The 19658-nt window shown below is 41.0% G+C and overlaps 1 protein-coding gene across 1 annotated transcript in view; it reads left to right on the forward strand.

The window, feature by feature from the left end:
* Positions 1 to 218: 218 nt before the first annotated feature.
* The window catches only part of LOC134630743 (potassium/sodium hyperpolarization-activated cyclic nucleotide-gated channel 1), a 69509-nt gene continuing 50069 nt past the window's right edge, over positions 219 to 19658 (forward strand). The window contains exons 1-2 of the mRNA XM_063478344.1: positions 219 to 866; positions 7206 to 7629. Coding sequence (XP_063334414.1) covers positions 511 to 866; positions 7206 to 7629 — 780 coding nt within the window. The 5' untranslated portion in view covers positions 219 to 510. The remainder of the gene's footprint in view (positions 867 to 7205; positions 7630 to 19658) is intronic.

Raw genomic sequence — 19658 nt, forward strand, 5'->3', positions numbered from 1 at the left:
ATCTATATCGGTTTATTAAGAAATAAAATAATAAAATCAGCCCTCATTAACTTGTCATACGTGTGTTTTTTCTTCTACAGCAGCGGCTTCCCCCTGCCGTGTGTGAAACTGTTGGCAAAGGATGGGACTGGAGACGGAGGTGGGGGGTATCGTCAGCCACATTATGTAAATAAGGTGCAAGAGCATGTGCCAGTTAAACCGCAGTGTCGTGCGAAGTGAGATGAGGCACAGGCTTTGGACGGCAGAAGCCGGGGGCCGTCGGTAGATGGCGGTAACCCAAGAAACCTGATCCACCGGGTTCTCGGCCACTCTGTCTCAGTTTGCAGCACTCGCGTTGAAGGCAGAGGAGCCGAACAGTTTGAAGGACATCAAAAGAAACAGGAGAGCTCGCGGCGCGTCCTCTCTCCCCCCCTCTATCTCTCTCGAGCCGGAGACGGAACGCGTAGTCTCAGAGAGAAAACAGAAGAAAAAAACCCCCCAAAAACAGAAAACGGGAAAACTAAGAGCGCCATGGAAGACAAATCGAATTCGTTCTCCAGCAACAAGGAGGAGAAGGCGGATGGGAATAATGTTTTTCAGAGGCAAGACTCGATACAGAAAAATAACACGGGGAGCCAGAACATGAAGGACCATGGCAACTCAGTGGGCTTCAAGGGGGAGCGGGAAGAGACCATGGTTGGTTTTGATGATCTGGAGGGGGCGTCCAGGCAATATGGTTTTATGCAGAGGCAATTTGGGGCCATGATGCAGCCCGGAGTCAATAAGTTCTCCTTGCGTATGTTCGGCAGCCAGAAAGCTGTGGAGAAAGAGCAAGAAAGGGTTCAGACGGCCGGATACTGGATCATTCATCCATATAGCGATTTTAGGTAAGGGCTGGAATAGACACCTGCTCAAACCCCCTCCCCTCCCCTTTATTTTATCCACCCTCACTGTCACCCTAAGGTCTGCAAGCTATAGCCTCCACTTGTTATCGGCACTCTCTCACACACAACCTGGCCCAAAGCGCATACGCTAATCTACCTCTGTATTTAGGCAATCAGGCTTCCGCTGTAGGGGAGGGGAGGGGGGCTTCTGTCAAAATGTGCTCAGTGATTGTGTGTGTGTGTGTGTGTGTGTGTTTCATTGCGGCATTTTTAGTGTTATTATTATTATAAGAGAAAAGGGAGGGACGCATTAAGGCTAAAGGTGTATCAGTGAAACGTCCTTGGGTAAAGGATGGTGAATGTCATGATTGGAGAACACACACAGAGCTCAGCCCTCCTGACTGCTTCACACCAGCGGCGCAGTGGCAGCTTCTCATTGCGACACATTCCCTGCTCGTATAGGGGCGACCGTACCTGGACACAACGTGACAATGCCATTGCACCATCGGCGGTTGTAAACATTTCTTTGTAGGCGGATGTGAGCCGATGGGCCTGCGTGCATAAAGGGAAAAATGCACAGAATGCGGTAAAATCGTGCAGGGAGACGATTAAGGAGAAGATGGCCGTGTTTTGAATTAATTAGTAACAAAAAAATCTGATCTCCGAGTCTTATCAGAGAGTTTTTACATGCATTTTTTTAAACTGACTTGAATGAGGAAATGTGATGGAATGTGTTTGTTTCAAAGGAACCGCAGAAGGATCGTGCCACACTTCCTTCCTCGGCACCCACTAAATGTCATAGTGGTTGATCATTTGGATTTGGTCTTTGGTTTGTCTAATGTATTTATTTTTCCTCTCAGCTGCACCAGCTCTCTGGCTTTATTGCAGCAGAGAGTTTGAGTTTCAGACCAGCTGCCTCCAATTTGCTTACATTTCCATACACACTAAACAAATGAATCCAGGTAAAGGCGGTACGGGCTCACCCCCCACCCCCCCCCCCCCCCCACCCACCCTCCCTCTCTCTCTTTCTCTCTCTCTCTCTCTCTCTCACACACACACACACACACACACACACACACACACACACACACACACACACACTCACGAGCTGCGTGTTTACAGTTCACCTCTTCACCAATTAAGCATCTCATCTGGTCCAGCCTCTTCACCAGTGTCACCTGGCACAGCTTGGTGGTGACAATCATCCCCGTTTTCCGTTGTCGCAACATGTAACGTGTCGGGGCACGTCCCCCCCCCCCCCCCCCCCCCCCCCCAAGGCTCCCAGTGCCTTGAGCTTAGAGCTGTCCATGGTCCTGAACTTAGAGCAGGCTGCAAAAATGCAGCGCTCCCTTTTTCTGCAAGGCTTTCTTTTGCTGCTGATTTTTTTTTTATGGCAGGTGATTTCTTATTAAAAAAAAAAGGTTACATTTCCTGCTGGCTTATTTGCTATATACATTTGTTGTGATTAATGAGTTACCACATGGTACTCATGGTAGCGCTAAACTCTATAAATCTTCATGCCCCACCCCTTGCAAGATCCCCCCCGCCCTTTCCATGCATAAGAATAAAGATAACTAGGCTATCATAGCCTCAGCCACACAAAGACACACTCGTATGCGCTTGCCCCTCTGCAGACACAGATGGACAATGATGGTAGGCAAGGATTAGCACAACACAACAGTCAACGAGCTTAACAGACTCAATTATGTAAGAAGATTGACCCCCTCCAAAAGATAGCCAAAGGGTATGACCAGAGCAGTTCAGTGAAATGGATACCTGTTCCACAGCTATTAGTGAGTCAAGAGATTAATTAGTGGTCCCAAAGTGAATGGGCTGCATTTGTTATATTTGAGGAATTTCAAAAAATACAGTGGGGATTACAATGAAAATCAGCAGGAAAAAAAAAGGCTCTGTAATGAGAACGTATGTGTGATTGCTCAAGCAGACTGGGCCTTCTTCTCTCTGCAGTATTAGAAAATGTTTGTCTCACTCACGCTGGCAGAGGCCCCCTAAGGTTACTTCCTCATGACATTTTCCAGAGGGCTGTTTTTCAGAAGACGCTCTTGTCCTCCAGACAGTGCAATGAAACGACCCCCTTCTAGGCCGCGGAGACCGCCTCCTGGCTTGAAAGTGCTACCTTGAGGTTTTCATCCCAGTTTGTGCTGGCGCACAAATGGTGGAAGAGACAAGGCTGCTTCTTTGTTGCACGTGGCTCCATGTACTATTTCTTGGAAGCAAATCTTCCTCTCTCATTTTTTTCTTCTTTTTGCTAAGAAGTCTTCGCCACTTGCTCATTAATCTTATACTGTTATATACTCTCATCTTAATGTTATGTGAGCAAAAACAAAAGACACAAAACACTATCTTTAATGAAAAGCATTACGTAAGTACAGACCATGAATGACACCAAGCATTCACACGGGCTTTATATTGCTTTGTCGAGTGTTGAAACTCAATATTCAACATATTCTTTGTACACAGTAGCTGCTTAAAGATTTATGGCAGGTTAGTAATATTCATTATTAATAGATTTTTGAGAGGGCCCGTGCACAGCCTCGTGCACCTCTGGTTTTGCTAAAGGTGGCTTTGTCATGCTCCATATGCTGTTGTTCAAAGACGTTGTGCAGGTTTTAAGCCTTTTCAAAGTAAATTCTCATGTTGCAGTTCTTTTAATTAACAGAACGTAATTGTAGAGTCAACTGTGTTTCTTTCAGATAGTGTATACTCCAAAACCTGCATTCTTCTGAGTGGTTAGAGGCAGAAATTTTACAGTGTAGCTTTACTACCCCTAATTTATTCCTACAACAACAGCCTTATTAAAAAGAAGAAAGAGGCGAGTAAAGCTAGTTTAGAGTATTTAATCAAGCTTGAACAAATCTTTTTTTCCCACATGTTCTGTTTTACTCATCTTGACATTCGTAGATGACTCTGACATCCTTTTTTTTAACCCAAAGTCTTTGTTTTTCTCTCTGTCTGAGGATGTGCCATGCTGTAGCACGGTGTACCTGCTACACTGTAGACTGGATTGGGCCAGGTTGTGCTGAGTAGGATCATGTGGACTTCATTGTGTTGCTTGGCAGGAGTGGGTCTGGCATTGATCATGATGGATCACTTGTTGTAAGAAGGAAACCTACAAGACAAAATGTGCTGGCTTGATTCGAAGCAGATTTTTTTTTACTTTCTTGTGATTAATCTGCCTCAGCTGGATTATTAGAGGCTCACTGCTTCCCCCTTTGGGGTTCTGTAGCTTCCAGCTCTTGTTATAAGTGGAGCATATTGTCTCAAAGTATTTTTTCAGCAATACACTCAAATCGCATACGCTTTTTTTCTAGTTCATGCTGCGTGAATACATTTGGCAGAGTGACCAGAGCGCCACAGTTTCTCCGTTGCTGCAGAGCCTACAGTGTTTGGGAAATGTCTCCCATTTTAAACAGTCACAACAGCAGCGTGTTATAGCATTCAGACCAAGTTTTTTAAAATTGATTGTAAACTCGGGATAAAAGATGATTAGCAGAGTGCACATTTCATCTGGATGTGAATCCATAGCTGGGACGGGACTTGAGTGCTGAAATGGGCTGGAAGGGGAGGCTGTACTCCGACAGCACCGGGTGAATGTGGAAGTAGAGTACTTTAGCTGGGGCCCGAATGCATTGCTAGTGTTGGTGCTGCAGTTACAGTTAAGTGCACTGCACTCCGTTACTGGTTTAGCTGGGGTGCTTTCTTAGAAGTGGCACATTAGACCAAAAGCTTAAGCTTAATGCAGTATCAGAGCTGCCTCTGTGACTAGGTCAGTAAAACAAAAAGGAGCACACCTGCATTGGTCTTACCATAAATAAAAAAATGTTTTTAGCATTTAAACTTCGAAAATAAGTATTTTCATTATTTCAGTCTGATAACTTAACTTAAAATGAGTACTTTATTACAGAAGCAGAATACAGTTAGACTATGGTACCTATGCCCCTGGGAGTGATCTGAGGCACATAGAGGAGGATGGTGGGGTGACAGAGGGGCTAACACACCAAGCTGTGATGCAGGGCCAATGCACTGATGCGTCAGAGGGAGAGTTTTGAAGTTACATACTCTGTTGTTTTTGACTTTGGTATGTGATGAGTTACATGTAAACTCTAGTAGCATTGGAGTTTCACTCCATTTGACAGATTTCTTGTATTCTTCTTTCTGATGACGAATATTTCAAGGTTGCTTAATGCTTCTTTTATTTGAGAAGTGAAGCACAGTGTTTAATTCAACAGATATGTGGGTGTCTTAGAGGTCATGTACAGTATAAATACCACCTACAAAAGTCATAATAGAAATAGAAATATGTTAAAGATGTGGGAACTCTGTCAACATGAGTGGAAAACATCCAAATTCAAAAAATGATTCAACTTAAATTTTGATATTAAAATCTGTTTGCTGAAAGCAGGCTTTCTTAAAGGAAAATAAAACGTCTTAGTTCACAGGGATTAGGTTTTTTAATCTCCAAATTAACAGACTGTACATCTTGAACTCACATTTTTGTGTATTATTTATTATTTAACTATTTTTGCTCTACAGTTGTTCTCTTTTTTTAACTATAAATATGTTTGTGTTCATTGATTTTATATAATCCTTGATCCCCTTAGATTAAAGTTGAAAAAGATTAGTCATGGTAGCCTCTTCTTTAAAACTGAAATATAAACAATTACAAGAAAAAAAAAAGTCACAGACAACATGACCTATCGGGTCAATAAGCATCAGCTTATTGAAAGGTTGATACAATGACACACGTGCTAAAAAGCATATAAAAGCACAGCTTTTGTATGTTTTTTTTAAAATGCGCTCTTATTACTCATAATGCTATAGCTTGGTCCTCATGCGCATTGTACTTGTTGCGTAACTTTGTTGTTATTGTGCTGACCTGAGAGGACTCAGTTTGCATCATGGTTTAGCATGAACTCAACGAGCTCAGCAGTTCAATATCTGCTGGGGTAAAAATACCTATTGTGGACCTTATCAGCCACCTCAATGTTTAGTTGAAGTGAAGACAGTTATCAGACATATGATCTGTGGGTATTTATAAAGCCAAGGCCTCGGCTTAATTTATTGAAACAGATCCATTACTGGGTGGCAAGTCTGCCAGACAGGCATCCGGCCAGCCAGTTCATTTCTACCTTCAACAACAACGTGATGGTCAGTAAGGCAGAGCAGAGGCAGGCAGTCACGGAGCGGGGATAACGTCAGTGGAGAGTTTTTAGAGTGAGATAGGATTGCTGAAAGCATCTATTTTCATTCATGGTTGTCTGGCCTTTACTCGGGGCCCAGAACACTTTGTGAAAAGAGCAGGGTGCTGATGAATTACTTCTGGCTCTGTTCATCGAAAGGCAGAGGGCAGGGACATTAACACAGCCAGGAAGGATGGAGAGGGTCTCAGTCTAAAGGGCCCTGAATACATATAGTAAGTGATAGCAGTACATTACTGGATGTCCTTGAATCGTAATTAACTTTGAGCCCAAGAGTTTTGGTACGAACTCAAGTATATACTTCTCGGAGTGAAATCTTAAGCTTGCATGTAAGAGCCTTTCCAGATCTGAGCTGAAAGATTATCTAATATTGCCGGCTGTTTAGATGTTGCATGTTATCTGCTGATAGCAGAAGTGGCAACGTAAGATCTTTCAGGCTGTATACCTTTGCAGGCTGAAGCACTGGATAGGCTGCAGTGAAGAGTTTCACAGGCAGTGACTGATGTCAGAAGGTGGCTACTACTGACTTTTATAACCCCCTTACCTCTCTGCTTCCCACATGAAGTTGGAGTTGGAGCAAACTGGCGTTATAGCTATCGTAATGAAACTTGTTTCACACTTTCCCTCCTTTCCCTCAGAATGAATTGAGTTATCGCTGATACGTAACCTTTTAAATGTTCTAATAAAAGAAGGGGATGTAGCTTCGTGCTCTTGAAGCTTATCCCATTTGTAGGCAGCAGAGTATTTGAGCAAGTTCAGATTGAATAAGAGGCCCAGCTAATGTTAGAAAGTCATGTGACCTGACATGGTAAACACTGTATTTAAATGTCAGAAGAGAGCAGAGTAATCGGGCATTTTTTTAAGCAGAGCTTTATAAATCAACATTGTGCAGTGCTCCTCTTTTCTGGGACTGTTCTACCTTTTCATAAGACATGCAGTGACAGAGTGAACAGTCACCTCTGACCGTATGCAATACACTGGGATAAACAGAATTATACATATAAACAATATCTGCAGAAGAAGCAGAAAAGAAGCATGATTTCTTTTCCCCTGTGGACTTCAGTTTTGTGGCTACAGCATGTTTTATCGCTTGCATTACTCATTTGTTTCGGTTTTTCCACAGGTTCTACTGGGACTTGATAATGCTCATCATGATGATGGGGAATCTAATCATCATTCCTGTGGGAATAACCTTCTTCTCAGAGCAGACTACCACCACCTGGCTGGTCTTCAACGTGGCTTCGGACACCATCTTCCTGGTGGACCTGGTCATGAACTTCAGAACGGGGATCGTCAATGAGGAGAGCTCAGAGATCATCCTAGATCCCAAAGTCATCAAGATGAATTACCTGAAGAGCTGGTTCGTCGTGGACTTCCTTTCCTCCATTCCAGTGGATTATATATTTTTGATAGTGGAGAAAGGCTTTGACTCAGAGGTATATAAAACAGCCCGCGCCCTGCGAATCGTCCGCTTCACCAAGATCCTCAGTCTTCTGCGTCTGCTAAGACTGTCCCGACTCATCAGATACATACATCAGTGGGAGGAGGTGCGTATATATTTGTCTTTGTCACATAAATTAACAAAGTTGTGCGGTCTCTTACTGTGATTGGGTGGGGTCCTTGCTTGGGAGTTACCTTCTTATCTGTAGGTAACTAGTGTAATCAGTTTCAGTTCACTGATGTGTGAAATTAATTTGAAATCTGAAATCAGAGCAGATTCTTTTATTAGGAGAAAAATACTGCACGTCAACCAGGTAAGGAAATCCCAAACAGCTGATTCTGTTCATCTGGACGTAGCGTTTTCAGTGGTAAAGCGTGACCAGAGACTGAAGAAGTTGGATGAGTGATGAAATGTTTCGCCATTGAAATCGCTACGTCCAGATGAACAGAATCAACGTTTTGGGAACACATTTAACAGTTTACCATTCCAGTGGTCTCCAGTGTAAAAAGATGAATCTGAGGCATAGTGAGCAACCTTCTTAATAGTTTAACTGTAGTGGATTTTGTGTAAATATCACAAGGTTATACCCGAAGGATATAACAGAGAGTGATGCATTACTTACCCACTATTGAGTCACTGCATGTCTCAGACTTTTTCCAACCTGAATCCAGTGTTCTCATCCTTCTCCTAAGGACTAAGTAACTACACGTCATCATGACCCTATCATTTCAGCTAGTGGATCCAGTTTAGATATCACGGCCAAAGTCATTACTGTGTGTACGATTTCGTAGTTAAAATGTAAATAGGTGAACATAGCGCTGTCATTTTTAATCAACTTGACTCCCTCTTATTTTAAATGTCCTTGCAGCAAAGCGTCAGGGACACGTTCCTCCCTTATTGTTACACGTGCTGTTAGCCACGCTGTTTTAGATTGTTTGATATGCACGGAGTGTATTAAAAATATATCAGCAGCAAGAGGAGTGCAACAAGGCATAATGTGCTATGTGCATGGACTGTATGTAAAAGATGGATGCAGCCTCCAGGTTTGAAAAGTGGAGTAAATTTGTATGAAAGTATACGGGAAGGTTGTAGAGAGTAGATGACGCTGCTTGTTCATGTGTCATTTAACAGCTCAGTAAGCCCATTCTTAATTAATCTAGTGTCTCATTTGCTAGCTTCAGTCCATCTTTATTATACAATATTGTATAATATTGTATTATACAATATTGTATATAAGAAAGGGAAAAAACAGGAACTTTTGTGTTATTAATTACTTTGGTGTAGTATCTATATCCATGGGGGAGGTCTTTATCTGAGGGAAAGCTGTAAAACTAATGAATAAATACAGTTAGAAGTCCAAAATTGATCCTGCCCTTCACATTTCCAAAGCTGTCCAGTGGGCCGGATTAGAGTCTTTGCGCGTCCAATGATGGCCCGCAGGCAATATATTTTACACCCCTGCTATAAACCAATCGACGACATCACGGTGGCCACATCTGGCTTTTATATAAAAGCTGCTGTTGTGCCCGTGTAAACATAAGCTCCAGTCAGAACTGTGCCTGATTCCCGGTACCCATACTACGGATCAGTGAACTTTTATAATATAGAAAAAGATCATCTTTCTGCTTAAGTACCAACGAGGCAGCTGACTTTTACAGTGTTTATGGTAGCTTATAGCTTTCTGTCAGTGTGTGCTTTAAACATTTTTTATTATCCTTACTGCGTAATGTGGCATTTGAAAAACAAAACCATTATTCATGCTTCAGTAAAGCATTATTAAAGCTTTGCTGAATATGGTCTCTGGTTCAGGATTCTCACACACTCATACAAGCACACATACGTCACACAACATACTCTGAAAGTGAGCGCACTATAGATGGTGGTTGCTTGGTGTTATTATCTTGGTATGTACACTATGTGGGAAGCTGATTGTGAGGTTCAGCATAGTTTGCAGACTTGTATACATTGGGAGGATGAGACAACGTTGGACCAGGATAGAAGCACAAATATTCAGTGCTGCAAGGTTAATGAGAATCTGCAGTGAGGATGCAGGCAGCCAGTGCAGTACAAAGTACACAGGGATGTGTCATAATGCCTGGCTCCAACAGCAGAGCTTACAGGCCTGTGCTACTCTCAGTTCATCTCTCTCACGTCATTCGTCTTTGCCTCCAATCATTTCGCTGCTTATCAAACTCCGTGGCTCCTTCTTTCCCTCTGGTTCTCCCCCTTCCCCCCAGTTGCATGCCTTTTCTCACCCTCTCACTCGCACGGCATGTCCTCCTTTGGCATGTTGTCTTTCTTTAAGACACATCCAACCCCTGTGCACTTAAGAAGATAGTTTAGTATAGAAGCTTGCATCAATTTACTTATTTCGCTGTAACCATATTAAACGAGCACACCGAATAATAAAACAACGGCGAAACAGACACGTCCACTGGAGATGCGAGAGGCAAGAAAAGGCACTCGGTGGAAACATTCCAAGCTGTCGTAACATGTTAGGTGTGGGATGCAGGATTAGAGCTTTAATGGAGGGACGAATGTAGTCTCCTGCCATTGCAAAGATTTTCAAGCTGTGAACCTTCGTTACATCAGCCGTGGGATGGACCCAACTAGTTATTCAGTCAGTTTCTACAATAAGTCATCCTCCAAACTGTATGTCCATCCGTCATTCCTTCATCTGGTGTTTGCTCCCTTCCGCCCTCTTCACTCTGTCACCATCTTCTCCCTCCATCTGTGGAGTAAAGGAGGCTGTTATTTCACCAGTGCGGGCTGGCCATTCAGTCTTTTTTCATTTTTCCATCTCTGCTAATGTCCTAGTCACGGTCTCTATCAGAGAAAACCTATTCTTATTCTTTAGGGTTGTTACACTCCTAAATTCTTCATTTTTAGTTCAGAGCAGAATTTTCCCATTTAACGTGATCGATACTGAAACTGTATCTAATATATAAAAAATGAGTCTTTGGAGTCACCTGCAGGTATGTCTGAATGATTTAGCTATGTAATTTGTCAGTAAATACTCCACTTTCCTTTATTAAAAGTGCTTGTGGCAAGAAGGATCCTGATACAGGCAGTTTTGCTGGGGAGTGGATATTGGGTATTATGGTTGCAGTAAAACAGTTGAACAGCTACAGTATTAGGACCCAGTCAGGACCTGACGTGCCTTATTTAACAACTCGCACAACTGCCAGTCATTAGAAAGACATTATAAACTCCACTTCGATGACTCTGCCTATGCCAATTTGGAAATGTAATAAAGATGGAAGAAAATATATGCAGTAAAAAAAGTACCATTACTAGTGTTTTATGGGAACAGATATTAAGACTTGGTAGCTGAAAAGACTTCTACTTGTACAAGAGTGCATGCTGCTGTTTGTACTGTATCCAGTTGTCTGGTTCTCTGTGTGTTTTCTAAATCATTCATCATGTGCGTGTGCAAACATAATTATTACAATGTGCAGTACTTAGGGAAATTGCAGTGTACAGTGTGAAGGTCACGTAGAGCAGTAAATTCTGTGTGCTCAAACAATCTGAGTAGGGACCAACCAAGGGGAAGCTTGTGCACTTTTTACACATATGAAAGTAACTACTGATCTTTCGTACATTCACATCAGCAGTGTTGGTCAAGTTACTTGAAAATAGGAGTTAGTTACTAATTACTAATTACTTTTCTAAGAAAGTAATCCCATTACTTTACTGATTATTTATTTTCAAAATTAATTAGTTAATTTATTACTTTGTTACATTCCCATGGCAGCGTGCTTGCTAAGATTTGAAGATTAATTTTTAGCTGTAGAAAGAAGTTTTCTACCCACGCAGAGTGTACAGTGGACGCAAATGCTTTTGTCACTTTCTAATCAATCAAACTCAAAGTAATGTCAGTACTTCCAAGCTTTAAATGCTGCGTGGTCATACTCTCTCCTGCACTCCATATTATCCATTGTTGATATACACACGTCTGTTGCTGTCACGGACGTCGCACGCTCGTACGTCCTTGTCATGAGACACTCTCATAAAATCACGGTTTAGTAACGTAGTAACGCGGCATGCTTACTGGAAAGTAACAGTAATCTAATTATTTTTTTTCAATATTAATCCCTTACTTTACTTGTTACTTGAAAAAAGTAATCGGATTACAGTAACGCGTTACTGCCCATCTCTGCACATAAGTGCTAAAAAGTGCAGAGCTAAAAATGTAACTTTCTGCTCTTCTTTTCTCCACGTGCCTAAATGCATTGAGGCGCTGCCACGTGATTGGTTGATTCAGCACTGTGCCATTCATGATGTTAAGAAATCCTACAGCTCATTATTTCCCATAAACAGAGGATTGGGAAAACAAAAAGTCATCTAGCTTACCTCTCAACTATAGTGCCTCATTAGGGAATTATGTGTAATTATTAACAATTTAACAACTGAGAAAAATAATGAGAAGAGTTATCTGGTTATTTTACACCTAATTTCACATGATTTTTTTTTTGTTTTAACTTTCAAGGGCATTTTGCCCCCTGCTCCTATTCATTTCTAACCCTGCTTCTCTTATGTTTCTCTTATTATTTCATGCCCTCACAGACACAGAGCTAATTATCCCAATGACCTTAAAGTCACAGTAGTGTTTTTTTTTGTTTTTTGCTCTCTCAGAATGTTGGCACCTTTGGATATGTGCTTATGTCAGGCAGATCTTAATGACGTGGGAAATGATTTATATACTATCCTATTCAATGCTGATTTTAGTTTGTTTTATTTAATGAAAATGCAAAAGGAGACTAAAAGGATAACATTTTTAAACTGCTGTAGAAAATCCCCAGAGCTCCCAGTGCCACATCTGGCTTATCACAGTCACCAGGCCTCCCGCCAGATCCCAGCTCAAGCAGGAGGGCTCAGGTTGGGCTTGTGGCAACATACCATCCCCCAAGGGGAACTGTACCCTTTCTGAGGGTACCAGACAAAAACAAAAACAAAAACAACCCCAAACCCCCCAAACATCTGTCATACAATATTTATTGTTTATTGTACATTTAAAATAGAATAAAAAACTGGTGTTGGTCGTATTATGAAAACAGAACTGCCACTACTCCCGTTGCTGTTATGTGACCTAAGATATTAAATAACCATTACATCCGTGGTTAAATATGCTTCAGTTTTAGCATAAACCCCCCAACTTGTATGTGTTGTATTTGTCGTACCTTTTGCTGCCCTCTTTGGTCAGGTCTCTCTTGGAAAAGAGATTTTAATCTCAGTGATACTTTTTACCTGGATAAGTAAAGGGTGGGTTGTGGTGTACAGTACAGTGGAGTCCATATAGTAGTATGTATGTTTTCAGTACTTGCTAGTAATGCATCGGGATTGCTACTGTTGACACCAGCTTTTCTTCGTGTGTGCTGAGCATCCACATATGTCGTGACCAGCGTTGACTTTGCTGCCCTGAGCTGCCTTCAAGCCTCTCTCTCTCCTCTTCTGTTACTTTGATCTGTTGGCTGATGGCGTCCAAGTGCTGAGACACTAACCAGCAGCTTGTAGGAAGCGTCAGCTCCCATGTGCACCTTCACTTTGTCATCACTGTAGTCACAGACTAATAGTACAACCTGTTTCTGTGAGTATCCGTGTTACTGAATAAGTCAAATTGTCCTTTTATTTGCCTTCTAAAAACATTTAACCTGGTATTATTAATAATGCACTTTATCTGCAAACACTGCTGGTTCAGGCTTTTTAGTTGCATACTTTAAAAACAAAAACAAAAACAGTAGTATCTGCTACAGATGACTGCAGAACGTGATGCAAGTGATCTGATTAATTAGAATCTGCCTGTAGGGATCTGTCGTCCTAAGCAAAGGTGCTTAATTCACTGTCGGTAAATTGATCTGAAAGGGGAGAAAATGTGAGCCAACTGACCCGAGTATCCAGTTCACTGAAGAAGAGGCTTTAACTACATTTCCCTGGCTATATTTGGTCTCCACTGAAATATCCCATGCTATTTGTATGACAGCCTGACAGCATACCCTTTTATACCCTGCCATCGTCAGACAAAATATGTGAACGCACTGATGTTTGTCAGTTTGTGTTTACATCAGTGGCTTATGTTTCAGTTTGATCGGTATGCTAAATTAAAGCCAGAGCAGCTCATCGGACCTCTGTCTGTAGCTCACTTTAAATAATGCACAGTAAATTAAACACAGGCTCACAAACAAACAGCCATGCCAAGTATTAAGTCAGAAAACAGCTTAACTTTCAAAAATTAAATATTAGTTAATTTATTTGATTAAATGTGTTTAATATCTCTAAATAAACATATGAAACATAAAAAAAGACGGCATCTTTGCTAGATAAAGGATTCTTTATAAACAGCTGAATATTGAACTAAGTGCTACAGGCACTGAAAATTAAGATATAACCTTCTTAGTGATGAATAGAAACTGACACGAGGTACTGAAACAGTAAGGTGAAAAAGGCCGTAGTGTTCTGTGAGCCATTGTGTACTGTAGTCTGCCACGATAGCAACAAATAGTTTGGTGCCAAAGCAGATTAGTGGGACTGTGTGTGCAGAGTCCTGTGGACCCGATTCACCTGTCTCAGAATAGGCAATGCCAAGTATTCGGTGCCTTAAGGTCTCTGCCCTGGTGTCAGGCAGGGACACAGGTGCATAATCGCACGCACACACACTGAAAGTGTGCTGAATCATAAAGTGCTGACTCATTTGTGAGGTTAAAAGAGAGATCATAAAGAGAAAAAGAGAGGAAACAAAGGTGGACAGAGCTGGACAGTGCAAAGTTATATAGCAACAATGAGAGAACACTGGAATACAATAAGGATAAGATACTGTAAACAACTGTACAGAATAGAATAGCATAAAATAAAATACTATATACAATAGAATAAAATAAAATAATATATACAATAGGATAAAAATAGAATACAAATGCTATATACAACAATTATTGTGCTGACCCTGTTTTTTTCTGTAGTTACAGATGAACGATTATGCAAGATGAACGAGAAATTAAACTGGATGCAGTAATGTCTTTTTTAGTACTTCTGATAAGATACATCGTCCGCCAGTTTGTCAGCAAAAATCTTAAATAAAGACAACATGAATCTATAAAGAAGATATACAATCCTTTTATCACAGTGTTTACTGGAGGAAAATTAAAAGGAGCGTATCCTCATTATTACATTCTCTTAGTTACAGGACGCACAGGCAATAGTGGTGAGGGACAGCTGCGGTTCTCTCCTCTGTGAAGGAGCAAAGGCACTGGCTGATGACGATGTACAACTGCTTCCTGTTTCCTGAGATTTGAAGTAATGTGATGTGAGAGTCTGGGAATTGTTGTGAGATTGTGTCATATCTACCAAATGTGTTCATTTTTATATGTGTATATCATACCTGTGAAGTATTTTGATATATGGATGCTGTACTAACTATTGCTACAGTGTACAGTATTTTTATAATACTTAATGCTGATGAACCAATAGCATGGATAGGATTGCTGCAAATAAAAAATAGGAAAACGTGCACAATAGTATTGTTTATAGAGATGAATTTAACACATTAAAGCTTTAAAGGTGATAGCACCACTGAAAGTTGAGGCGGCGGAAGTTGAACCGTGAACATGTTCCAACTGTGGAGCAGGTGTGAGCTAGCCCAGATTTTCTGTTGGGCTAACTCAAGAAGCAAACATTGCCAAGGCTGCACAGCTGGTTGTTTATATTTAATGTCCCAAGATGAACAGGGGGCATTGATTTTCAAAGCACAAAAACACTCTGCTCTTGCTTATAGGTTAGGTCGAGGACACTGCAGGACAGGAAGACTTTAACACCATACTTTATATGGTGCATCATAGTTTTCTGTGCACGTCATTTATCAAACTGAACCAGCAGCCAAGGAGCAGCTTGTGTGTGAAGTGAAGGAGGAGATATGCTGTGAGGCTGGTTGATCAGGCCCCTGAAGATATTGATGAATGCATTAGCTTAACAGACATTTGAAAACAGAAGATTCACGTATTGCAGCTTTGATAAAACTGATGCCCACTGTGACTGCACCATGTCATTTTGACTGGACATTTCTAGTCTGCATTAGGATATTGTTACATGAGAGTCTAGGGACTGCTTGGATCTAGGGTTCTGCCTCTTGAAACATATGCTTTAATGCTTTCTCTTTTCTTAACGGTGGCTCTTTTAGCTCAATCTTCTGTTATGCATTTTCCATGGTCAGAATAAAGTCATGTTGCCGGTAGACTCTGCAGACTTTGACTAAATTGATGACTAATTACATAAAAATGGCAGTGTTATTGTTTTTATGAATTGAATTAAAAATCATAGACCATAAAGCATTTGAAGCATTAATGCAAATGAAGAAAGGCAACATAAACATGAAATAGCTACATCCTGTAAATCCAAATGCTGTGTTTATGAGGGGTGGGTAACTAATTTGGGAAACTTAGACTGTGGAATAAGGTACCAGCGAGATTAATTCAATTCTGCTCAATATCAATTTTATCTCTTTATAAACTGCCACTGGTAAGAGAAGATGCTACATTTAAGTGATTGAAATGTGAAATCAGCGGAGCTAGTGCGCCAACATTTTATCACTAGCCCCAGCAAACATGCTGTTGACTCCATGAACTCCCTCTCGCAGTTTCTTTCACGGCATGCATTGCTTCCAGCTCCTTAATAAACTCTTTGGTTATCCCACATACAAAGAGGAGTCACTGAGCTGTCATGGAAACCCCAGATCTCATCCAGAGCCAAGTAGAAAAAGTTAAAATTGAAGCCGAAGGATTTTAAATTGTTTTCCAATTTGTGTTTGGTGTTTAAGATTTTTAAATGGCTTGGTACCTTCCACAATGCTTTATTTTATTGACTTTCACCCAAGAGAATCCATAAAATCCAAACTGATGGAACTCCTGAAAGACTGACAGATTTCTAAACACTTTGTGTGTTATGCAATTTACTTTTCGTGTGACTTTTTTGTGATATTCTGCATGTAACCTGCCAAGTGACTGCAGATGCAAATTAGCTTTAAGCTAACGCTGGTACAATGCTTCAAGTGGCAACATTTACGTTAATATTGTGCACGGTCCCTTTTCAAATAAAATCAAGAATTTTTTTTAAATATTTTTAAAAAGAGACTGATATCCTAGAGCCACGTTGTTATGATTCACCTGGAGAGGGGCAGGTTCTCAAATGCTTCTTTTTTTGCGGAGTATGTTAGCGCATTACACTTTGGAAAACTCCCCATCAGTGAAATGCTTATTGTTGTTTTTTTAATTTTTATGGGAAATCACACAGCTGGTCTTGACTGCTGCGTCCCTGGATGTGTGAAACTTGGTAAAAAGTCCTTGTTGCAGCTTTGCTAGTAAAGGTTTAACTGTACGTTCTTGCTCTGCATTAGCCAAGTTTTAACTCTGCTCTGCATGTTTAGTCCCAAGAGTGATTTAAATTGTCATCCACAAACTAAGCACACTGCTTTATCTCAGACTTCAGTCTATATCTTATTAAAAACGTCTGCATTAAATGACTCACAACCTTCACGGTTAGCAAACCGAGATATCTCATCAAAGTTTGTGCTAATTCAAATACAGTGAAGCTGCATTCGCTTGCACAAACCTGCTTTTATAATTGATATAAAAAAATAGCATTTCCCTTTGAAATAACCCAAATAGTAACCCATTCTGTGAGGAGGAGTTATCAAATAGGGTTTGCTGGCTGAAATGAGAAAACTACACTTATTTATGTTTAATTGCCATTGACCTCATGTAGGCTGGTCAGGGATAACCAAATGGACCAGATGTAGCTCGGGGCCATACAATTCCCAAGTCTGGTTATAATAAAGCTTGCTAAATTAAGTGCTTGTTCAAACAATATTGGATACGACTCTAAACCATGTGCACATTTTCTGTCCAGTGTTGCTAACCATTTAGCCAGAGAACACTCTTCTCAGTCTTCTATGAATTCTTGCCTACAGTGTTTGCACATGCTTATTTGGGCTATCCAAATCAAACTGTGTTCCATAGCATGTGGATGGGTGTTTTGCTATTGAAGGATCCACACATTTTTTTGGTCACTGGCATAAACACACAAGGGAACTCCACCTTGTACTGCAGAGCATGCTAGGTTTCTGGAGGCGAAGCAGACTTGTTTTGTGTTGTGTGTGGGAGTTGCAGGCTGCAGGCTGCAAAAGAGCTCTGTCACGTGTTTTCATGTGTGACAATGTGCCTGTCACACGTTTCATATTTTGTGTGCAGAGGGCCTTCTACTCGCTTAAATGAGAGCTTGAGCCCCTCAGACATTAAACATGTTAAATGATCTTCCCTAGCACAGACAGGGATCTTCTTAGCTTAGTCTCTTTCTTCCCATTTTCTCACACACAAATACACACACAAACAAGCAAGTCAAGTCCCACACAATAGCCTAATGGACTCCTCCAGTCCAATTTTGTCAAGCAAACAAAAATGAAGGACAGTGCTTCTTCCCCCTCCATGCTGTCTGTGTTCTTGTCCTCTCTGTTTTAAGACAAAGCTCTGACGTTGAATGTAATGTGCCTTGAACTGTGTTCTTGCTCAGCTCACAGAGGGAAGCTCGCTCTTGGCCCATAGGGTGGAAAATCCCAGATTGCACCGCTTGAAAGAACGTTTTCCTCCTTGTTCCCTGCAGATTTAACCAATTTCCCCTTTGCCAAGTCTCTCATTACTCCTTCTGTTGTTAGTTGGTCTTGTTAACTGTAGTAGACTGTTTCCAGTAAATTGCTAGACCATATGGTTTAGAGTACAGAGTTAATTGTCAGGCCCAATGATTTGAAAGCAGACAGAAATGTATAGTGCTTTGTGGCAGAGCTAAGATTCATTGAATCAGTCAGAGGTTTGGTTAAAATACAATATGCTGCAACATACATAACATATTTAACAGCATATATATAAAAACAGAGGGATTATGGCAAATATGTGATTTTAACACATGGGTTCTGTAAATAAAAAATACATAAGGTGTCATTCCTGCAGTATCAAATATTGAATTTGTGCAGCTCATAAACAGAACAGCAGGAGGGAGAGGGGGCCTAGGAAGCAGTGAAGTTAGATGAGTTGGAAAAAGGGGAGAAAACTGAATCAAAATAATGAACCATCACACTGAAAATTTAATTCAGTTTTATTTATAAAGCACCAAATTACAAAAACAGTCACCTCGAGGTGCTTTATATTGTAAGGTAAAGAGAAAGACAGAGAAAAACCACAACTATCGACGACACCTTCTGAACAAACAATTGGCGACACTGGGAAGGAAAAACTCCCTTTTAACAGGAAGAACTCTGGCAGAACCATATCCAGGGAGGGACACTGTGTGCTGTGCTGTGACCAGTTGGGATTGCAGGGATGGAAACAGGAAAAAAAGACACACTGCACATTTTTTGCTTTCAGGATAGGCAGATCTGTAGCATTTTTTAATCTGTAAAACTAATAATGTGCTGCAATTTCTGCAATACCACAGATGAATATTAGTTAAAAGGGACAATATGGGCCCAACCGTTAATAGCCCATACAGATATTTGACTGATACTTAACAGCGGCGTGTGTTGGCGTTAGTTGTGTTGTAATAAAATCTACTTTTGTGTGAATTGTAATATTATATACTTTCTGTTATGGCTGTTTTGTAGCTGAATGACCTTTTTGGTTGTCGCAATTTAAGGAATGCCTGATAGATTCAGGCCCAGACGAGCCTTTTGGAGCATGATGACCTTTGCGTCTTCCGTTTGGTGTCCTTCATTTTGCTCCTCCAGAGGCTCAAGGACAACCTGTCTGGGTGCTGATAGTGCACAAGCTCGCTTATCTCACTGGGGTATAAGACACACTCAAAATGGGGGTGACCATACGTGTTGAATCTGGAATATCCATAATAAATGTATCTGTATTTCATACTGTACGTCAACATCTCTTGAACGTTTATTTCACCAAGGTTAGATTCCTCTGCCTTTACCAACAACTGCTGGCTGGTTTTACAGGTCGCTTTGTATCGTGGTGTCATTGTAAGCTGTGCACGATGTTCAAAATGTTTTATACTGCTCCGTCGGGAGTACTTCTGCTTATTGCATACTCTGTCTGACTCTTTTCATCTCTTACTGTTGCTGTCAGTCCGTCTCTCAGTTCAGCCTTT

The sequence above is a fragment of the Pelmatolapia mariae genome, linkage group LG7, assembly GCF_036321145.2.
Source record: "Pelmatolapia mariae isolate MD_Pm_ZW linkage group LG7, Pm_UMD_F_2, whole genome shotgun sequence".
NCBI lineage: Eukaryota > Metazoa > Chordata > Actinopteri > Cichliformes > Cichlidae > Pelmatolapia > Pelmatolapia mariae.